This window comes from Diabrotica virgifera, chromosome 4, assembly GCF_917563875.1.
Source record: "Diabrotica virgifera virgifera chromosome 4, PGI_DIABVI_V3a".
Lineage (NCBI taxonomy): Eukaryota > Metazoa > Arthropoda > Insecta > Coleoptera > Chrysomelidae > Diabrotica > Diabrotica virgifera.
In genome coordinates, this window is record NC_065446.1 from 142,611,881 (window position 1) to 142,621,125 (window position 9,245).

The 9,245-nt window shown below is 33.5% G+C and overlaps 1 protein-coding gene across 1 annotated transcript; it reads left to right on the plus strand.

Moving 5' to 3' along the window:
• The first annotated feature begins 4,383 nt into the window (after window positions 1-4,383).
• LOC114343420 (carboxypeptidase N subunit 2-like) lies at window positions 4,384-6,419 on the plus strand. The gene has a single exon (XM_028294243.2). It carries the CDS (start codon window positions 4,494-4,496, stop codon window positions 5,598-5,600), a length of 1,107 nt encoding a protein of 368 aa, XP_028150044.2. The 5' UTR covers window positions 4,384-4,493; the 3' UTR covers window positions 5,601-6,419.
• Window positions 6,420-9,245: the final 2,826 nt, after the last annotated feature.

Below are 9,245 nucleotides of genomic sequence, written 5' to 3' on the forward strand. Positions count from 1 at the left end.
AGTTCTTATTAAGTCAAGGATTGACTTAAGTCAAAAGACTCAAATATTGAGTCTTATCCCATTGCCAGCTTCAATTTGGGTCAGTTAGTTGATCTTCTACTTTTACTTTTATTGTATGGTTCTGGTATATGTCTATTGAAAAGTCTGTTTTAAAATTATCCTAATAAAAGAGGGACTAAAGGTCAATTAAAAAACAGCTGGTAAGATGCTGTATAGACAATATTCGCTCATGCGAATCTGCCCAGTTGGTGATGAAGACAACATTGAATGTAAGATCAAAGTTGGAAAACGAAAAATGTCCTGGCATGGAAAGATTAGGAAATGGAGAGAATTAGAATCAATTGAACCCTTTAAAATTACAAATGATATATGGAGAATTGCAATGGTAATCGTCAAGCTCCAATGAAGGATTCTCTATCTTCCTCATTTATGAGCCTTGTCAGTGTTACACTCTAAATATTGTTAGCTTGATGCCTCCATTGGCTGCGATGCTATGCCAGATAGACTGCTTCATGTAGGTATGTTCCCACCAGAGTCTTTACTTGGTCTTTACATCGTGTTCGAGATCTTTCTCCCTGTCTGCGGCCGTTTACCTTTTCTTCTACTACCAATAGTTCCATAGTCTTCCATTATTATGGAGGTGACCAAAGTAATTTCGGTACGACCGTTTTATTTTTTAATAGCTTATCTTTTATGCTAAGACCTTCCAGAATTGACAGATTGGTTCTGTATTCTGTTCAGTATACGCGTATATGTCTTTCGATCTTAATTTTACCGAATTTTTGAGTCCATGTTTCAGCTGCTTCAGCTACCAGTGGGAAGAATAAGGTCATTGACCAACCAGAAGTTAGTATTTCTTGTTATTGTTCCATCCTACCATATTTTAATTAAGTTGGCTGTTGCGGTTCGGGTCATTGCTAGTCTACGCTTTATTTTTGAGGAGCTATTGCAATTGTTAGTTATAAGGGAGCTCATCTATACAAAACTAAAAAATTAAAAGTAAAATTCCCAGTATACCATATACCATAATATCTGTACTGTACCTATAACATAGTTTAAAACAACTTACAAAGACGTAAAAGCTTTGTGTGTAAAATGATATATTTTATTTAAAAAAAAACTTTAAAAAATCATTAAAATGAATTAGAAATTGTCCAGAACGTAATTTAAGAGAGATTTGAAAAAGATAGTATGTCAGTCAAAAATATTGAGATTTGCTGCTGATGTCAAGATCGGAGATTCGTCGAGATGGTGCGAGAAGAAACTACGAAAGGAAAATAACTGCGGGAAAGATCAAGTATGTTTATCCCAGTCGGGATAGCATTTGACCTTGCATTACGAGCTGCCCCAAATTTTATGTTTCTATTCTTTAGGGGGGGGGTCAATAGTAACAAAATTAAAATCTCGACTGAAGTTGACCGTTGCGTTAGCCGCCATCTTGATTTTAAATGAGAACCGTTTTGCTCAATATCTCCGCCATTTTCAACTTTTCGACAAAAAGTGTACAAACTGAAATTATTGAAAATGCGATTTTCTATAATTTCGTTTATTATAATTTTTTTCGTACAATCGATATTTTCCGAGTTATGGGGAAAAATAGTGACAGTTAGAGCATAATTATTTATTTATAGAATTATCTTGTTTCTTATTAATTTTAAAACAAATTTGAACCCATACAAAAATTAACAGAATTAAATTTTGTACAATTTTAATCTCTTTCATTTTTTTGATAAAATCAATATTTAAGGTAGTACGTATGCGGTAAAGGCGCGAGCGTAAAACCTGATTGATTTTATAGCAATTGCTTTTGTTCAATATCTACGCCATTTTCAACTAAAATTGTTCAAAATAAAATTTCCTTTTCAACTTTTCGACAATAAGTGTAAGGACTGAAATTGTCGCAATTACGATTTACTAAATTTTTTTGAGAGAACCAGTGGCGAGTCTACGAGAGGGGGGGGAAGGAATGGTAAAATTCCCTTCAACAGGGTCCAAAATTAAAAAAAAAAATGTTGAAAGATTAAAATATGTTAGCTGACATGAAACATAATTATCGACAGCCAAATTCAACCAATAAAACCCGCTAGTTAATAAAATTAAGTGAACTTTATGCATACTCGTATAAGTTATTATATTTAGGTCTTTTATGTACTTAGTTTGGTTGGTGTTTCATTGGAAGTTTAAAAAATTGTATAAAATATAATTTTCTTTATTTTTATTTATGTACAATTAGGTCGTAAAGTTAATAATAAATGAGACAATTCAATAATTATGCTTCCCCTCCGCTTCCACTATTTCCCCCCTTTACTCGGAGGATATTGATCGCATAAAAAACTTGTGGAAAATAAATTGTAGGAAATTGTGTTTCCAACAATTTTAGTTCCTATCGTTTTTGTCGAAAAGTTGAAAATGGCGGAGATATTAAGCAACAACGGTTCTCCTTTAAGATCAATATGGCGGCTAATGCAACCGCGAAATTCAGTCAATATTTTAAATTTACACTACTATTGATCTCCCCTAAAGGATATAATTATATAATTTGGGGCAGCTCGGAAACACGATTAAATGAAGTGATTATGCTCCCCCACCACTTTTTACTATTTTCTCACTTAACTCTGAAAATATCAACCGCATGAAAAAAATTGTTGAAAAGAAATTATAGGAAATCATATTTGGAACAATTTTAGTTGAAAATGGCGTAGATATTGAACAAAAACAAATGCTACAAAATCAATCCGGTCTTACGCTCGCGCCATTATTGCATACGTACTACCTTAAATATTAACTTTAGCAAAAAAATGAAACAGATTAAAATTGTGTAGAATTTAATTCTCTCTAGTTTTGTATAGGAACATTTTTGTAGTAAAACTAATAATAAACGAGATAATTCAATAATTATGCTCTAACTGTCACTATTTTCCGCCATAACTCGAAAAATATCGACGGCACGAAAAAATTGTCACAATAGAAATGATAGAAAATCACATTTTCAACAATTTTGGTTGTTATACTTTTTGTCGAAAAGTTGAAAATTTGCGTACACGTTAGTGTGTACCTAGACACAGCGTTATATTTATTTATATTCTTCTTCTCCTTCTTTAGTTTATTGGCCTCCACCTACTTGGGTATTTGGCCAGCTCGTCGTCGGGGAATAAAGGAAAAGGGATATTGAGCAAAGACGGTTCTGGTTTAAAATTAAGATAATTAAGATGGTGGCTAACGCAACGGCGGGATTCAGTCGAGATTTTAAATTTACACTACTATTGACCCCCTAAAGATTCGAAAAATACAATTTGGGGCAGCTCCTAATGCAGGGTTAGGCCTGTTATTCGTCTAACCCGACTGGACTAGCCGTAGAGACATAATATTGCGGCAGATTTGTGTACCCTAATTATCCAACGACCTGAAGTACTAATGATGAAATGCAACAAGTTGAGACAGAATATAAAGGCAGCGAAGATCTGAATTCTAGTGCTAGAGAGAAGAAAAGCAAGCATCCGGCGAGTTCTAGCAATTTAAAAAATACTAGGATATAAAAAGGTGTCATACCTGCATAATATTCGCCAATGGACAGGAATCCACAGTTATGAAATGCTTCGCAATGCTGCTAAAAACAGAATAATTTAATCTGACTATCTAACATCTCACCTGGCGAGACAATGTACGATTGACGCCTACGCAGAAGAAATTCACGCAATTCACGGCACGTTAAGAAGAAGAAGAAAAAAATACTAGAAAAGCCTGTCGCCAAAGAAGAAGTGCCAATATTTTAAGAAACCCCGGATTTTCAATAATAATCAGTCTTAAACAGCCTTGACAAGAGTTTTTGCCTTACTTATCTTTTTATAGGCAAGGAAACGCAAAAATAGAGATGGAAGGAACATGTTTCAAGAATGAAAAACAATAAAGTAGCTTGAGTGGAGACCTAGGGTAGACAAGGAATGCCAGGAAAGACTCCCCAACGCGATGGACTGACGACCTCAAAAGAATTGTGACCAATTGGATGGCAGAGGCGCAGAACAGAAGAAGATGGAAATGTCTGGAGGAGACCTATGTTCAACAATGACCAAATCAGGGCTGATTGATGATGATGATATTTTTTATATGCCATACTAAAAATGATCCATAATCTTTCTGGAATTTGCTTATACTCTGGAACTCTGGATTATATTCTGGAACTAATATTAAATTGGTGAACTTGTATAACCTAGTCTGTGGTTCACTTAACTCGTTACTGCTCCATTTGATTCATTTATAATAATTGTAAAGTACGTAAAGTATGTATTATGAAAATATCTCAAGCCTTCACTGTAGCGTAACATATATTTCAAACACATTTTCTTATTAAAAAAAATCATTGCTTTAGTCAAGTTTGTTCCATGATGCAGTATCATTTGTGTTTCCTCTTATTTTTTTCAATTTTTATACACTCAAAATGTGATCCAATAAATGTAATAGTGCATAGTAAAAAAGTAGAAGATGGTGAAAGTATTATGCACGCAGCTGTTGATTCTATCTCAGAATTAAGGTACGTTTTAAATGGTTTAGAACACATCACTTGTGTTTCAATAGAAAATCAGATAGTAGAGACTCTACCGAAAGGATTTCTAGCTGGTCATAAAATCGAGAAATTCCACATGAGTTTCAATCAACTAAAAGAAGTTGAACCTGGAGCATTCGAAGATTCTTATATATCAGAATTGAAATTGGTGAACAACAAAATTAGAATAATTAGAACGGGTGTTTTAAATAACCTTAAATTTATTACTGTTAACTTTGCAAACAACCCCATATTCCAAATAGAAGATGGTGCCTTTGAAAACTCCTCAATTTTTAGCCTAGTTATCATAGAAAATAGATTGAGTAATCTCACTTCCAAGATGTTCAACGGTTCTTATATCTCCAACTTTTGGTTTGGTGATGGTACTATCAACGACATTGAGGCAGATACCTTCCGTAATGTTTCTGGCCTGTACGGCATAAATCTGGAAGGTAACCACATCCACAATATCGGAGAAGTGTTTTGCAACTTAACATCACTCAGATCGCTCAATTTAAACCACAATTTTATCAAACTCTTGAGACCTGGTAGCTTCAACGGTACCTGCTTGGACTATTTATACCTCAAAAACAACAGTCTTACACGAATAAACGCAGGCACTTTTATAAATTTACCAATACCTGAGATTGATCTTTCCTACAACTTAATATCTACGCTACAAGAAGGCGCATTTGAAGACGTACAAGCTTTAAAATTAGATTTAAGTCACAACAAGTTAACTAGAATCGCCAACAATATTTTCAATGACTCTGATATCAACAAATTAATTCTAGATGATAATGATATCGTGGATATTGACGAAGACGCTTTTGAAAAGATCAGTGGACTTGTGACTCTAAGTTTGAAAGGCAATAAACTTACTAAAATAAAAAACGGGATGTTGCCACAAATGAGTATCATTCTTTTGCAACGTAACGAAATAGCTTCGATTGAGAGAAGGGCTTTGAACAATCTTAAATTTAGTCTAGACCATCACAAGGCTTTAGCTGACAATCCTGTGAAGTTAGTCAAGTTAGATGAGCGTTATTGTGTAGTTTAATTTTTATGAATTTAGATCTTGGTTTTCCTAAATAAGTGTTGGTAGGTATTTGGTCCTTTTATTTTTTTTTTATTTAAAGTATGTTAAATTTTCTCAAAAAAATATTACTGTGCACTAGAATGACAAACTTTTACTACTACAAAATTATGTCTAAGAAATTTGCTTAGAAAAAGGCGATAAGAATATGCAAAAGATTCTCTTCTGTATAGTCTTTTAAGAGTTAACGACGTTCTACACCTTCGGCAAAGAATTAAGGATTTGCATGAAATTTTAGTATGTTATGGTTTACTTCAAAAAACTAAGACTTGATTTTTAAAAAATTGTTTTACCGTGCCGTTTAATTACTATTAAGGGTCAAAGTTAAGTTTTAACATTAAAAAGTTAATAACTTTTGACCCAAATTTACGATTTTTAATTATTTGTGCTTAAATTAAAGTTTTTTTTAATGAATAACATATTAAAAAATGAGGATTGTTAACCGTACCATTTATTTTTAATTTATTTATTATAATTAATTCCGTAATTTGTTCCGTAATTTCCGTAATTTATTATAATTTATTTTTATAAAGTATTCAATACTGAAACATATGATTTGAGTATTCTGCTATAAATTCATTGTTACCAACTTTCGCTTGCATATAAGTTTCCCCCCTTTCCTCTGAGAGGCATACCCCGCAACGAAGGTGTAGAACGTCGTTAATCAGTGGCACATACATATACTAAAAACATACTAAAAAAGTAAAGTCTTTTAAGAGTTAATCAGTGGCACATACATATACAACATAATGTTTGGTTTGTTAATAATGGTCTTTATTCATATATGTGTAAATTATATCAAATCTGCTCAAAAATAATAAAGTATTGTTAAACTTCTTTAAAATTACTCTTATTGAAAACAGCACACAATATTAAACATTACGTGGAGTCCCGGCAATCCGAAATAATTGGGACCCAACCCATTTCGGATTACCAAAGTTTTCGGATTTGCTTAAAACACTCTTTTAATAAAAAATGACATAAATAATATGCCTATCATTAAGTACAGTACTTTCGTTTTGAAAGCAATAAGAGCCTATGATAATAAGATGTAAGTAATGAACCTTTTAATAGAAGAATATGTACATTCAGCTGAGACGTATGATCAAACACCGTTTTTCAAGACAAAAAGTTAGAGTCAATAGCGGAAAAACGGACGAAAAGTTGAGGCGACTAATCAGTGATGAAGATAACTTACTGCCATTATTAGAAAAACTCAATAAAATAAATATAAAAGACAATTTGGGCTTTGGGAGTCTGTGAATGAGAAAGTTATAAGAAACTCCTGGGAAAAATTTGGCCAAGCCTTACTAACTTACAAAGAAAAGCCAGATATAGAGGCTGAAAAATCCAATTTGTAATAAGGGCTGTGAAGAGGCGAATAATAATGATGTAGAAGAGTGGGTGCAAGCTGATGATGTTGTCCACGAGATATAATATGATGAACAACATGTCATTGAAGTGATTACAGAAGAAACTTCAGAACCCTGTGATGAAAGTGACGAGGAAGAAGATGTCAACAGCGAACAGCGGGTAACTCACACAGACACTGCGGCTGCGTTTGATCTAGCCCTACGAACGCTACGTAGAGCAACACTCCGCCCCCATGCCAGTGGATACCACGTTTTTGAGACGCTGCCGTAATTTAGCTTCGAGGGAGAGGAATTCTTCATTAAGGCAAAGAAATTTAACTGATTTTTCAAAAAAAAAAATAAAATTTGTAAGGTTTACTACAATTACCTAAGTACTTGAATTAATATTTTATTGTCATTTTTAGATATTTTATAAAGTAGTGGTTTTTAGCGTAGCTGCATATTTATTTTCTTCAAATCTGTTGCCAAATTCTGTTTCGGATTAAGCGGATTTTCGAATTACCGAAGTTCGGATTAGCGGAAAAATACTTTATTTGATAAAAACTAACTGACTGACAAAAATATTTAAAAGGCAATTACTACTACTATTGAACTGTCAGCAAATTTCAGCATTTGCAGACATATTTGAGGCTTACCAGATCTTACGACACATTTCAGGACATTTCGATGACATCTAGAAATTTTTGATATCGAACTGTCGTAACATTGTTCGTTTCTTTATAGTTATTCGCCTCGAATGACTGATCTATCAGGGACCGACTGAAGCCAATAGTTTGAATCAGTTCCATGGTAAGGAACTAATCTTTTGATACGAACTATCTTGAGTTTACTTTGTTTCATTTCGAGATATTTCGATGACATCTAGAAATTTTTGATATCGAACTGTCGTAACATTGTTCCTTTCTTTATAGTTATTCGCCTCGAATAACTTATCTATCAGGGACCGACTGAAGCCAATAGGGTGAATCAGTTCCATGGTAAGGAACTAATCTTTAGATATGAACTATCTTATGTTTTCTTTGTTTCGGTGAAGTTTCGGACAGAGTCCTTTCTTACGTTCGGGATTATATTATATAAGAATACTGGGTCATCTCTTTTGAAAATCGTCTCGCGAGACTGGTCTTGGCCTTATCACTTTGAGGCTTCAACCTTTTTGAGCAAATTCGTAGCATTTTCCAAATTTTCTTCAAAATTTTCGATCTACGTCAAGAATTAACGATCTCCTTCGCAAGGAAGCAATCTCCCAAAAACTCAGATTTTGAGGAAACTTCGTTTCTCTTCTTGTGATAATCATCGATGGAGAATAATCGGCCGCTTCATGTTCAGATCTTCTATTAGACGGAGAGGCAGCGCCGAAAAATCTCTCTGAATTTACTAAAACTAGTTTTTTCACAGTTGATTACCGTGATTGTGTAGAGAAACATACTGCGGTCGGTTAAGCGAAACGTAGAACAGATGGTACTGACAGCTTGTCAAAGTTGCTTACCTGCGGAGGTAATTAAATCCATTTACTAAGGCTGAAAATCAGTACACACATTCTAAATTGAATATAAATAAAAGTTATTATAGTCGGTCAGCTGTATGACGGGACAGAGCCGGTCGGTCGGCCCCAATGAATGTACAGGGTTATTCACTATATTTTGACCCCCCTCTAAACTGCTTTATTTACAGAATTAGAAAAAAATGTAAAATACAAAATTTTTAAATTATGATTTTTTGACATAAATATCGTAGTAGTAACGTCATCCATCTGGGCGTGATGACATAATCGACTATTTTTTAAATGAGAATAGGGGTCGTGTGCTAGCTCATTTTAAAGGTTATTCAATTCTCTATGCAGTAATATAAACATTAATATCATGATTTATACAGGGTGTCCAAAATTTTTTTTGAATTATTAATTAAACAATTAATTTAATTAAAAAAGAATTTTTTGGACACCCTGTATAAACAATCATGTTAATGTTTATATTACTGAATAGGGAATTGAATAACCTTTCAAATGAGCTAGAACACGACCCCTATTCTCATTTAAAAAAATAGTCGATTACGTCATCACGCCCAGATGGATAACGTCACTAGTACGATATATATGTCAAAAAATCATAATTTAAAAATTTAATAAGTTTTGTATTTTAAATTTTTTTCTAATTCTGTAAATAAAGCAGTTTAGAGGGGAGTCAAAATATAGTGAATCACCCTGTACATTCATTGGGGCCGGCCGACCGGCTCTGTC

Excerpts from the sequence above, each read along its gene's own strand:
- LOC114343420 (XM_028294243.2), top strand. The coding sequence starts at position 4,494 with ATGCACGCAGCTGTTGATTCTATCTCAGAATTAAGGTACGTTTTAAAT.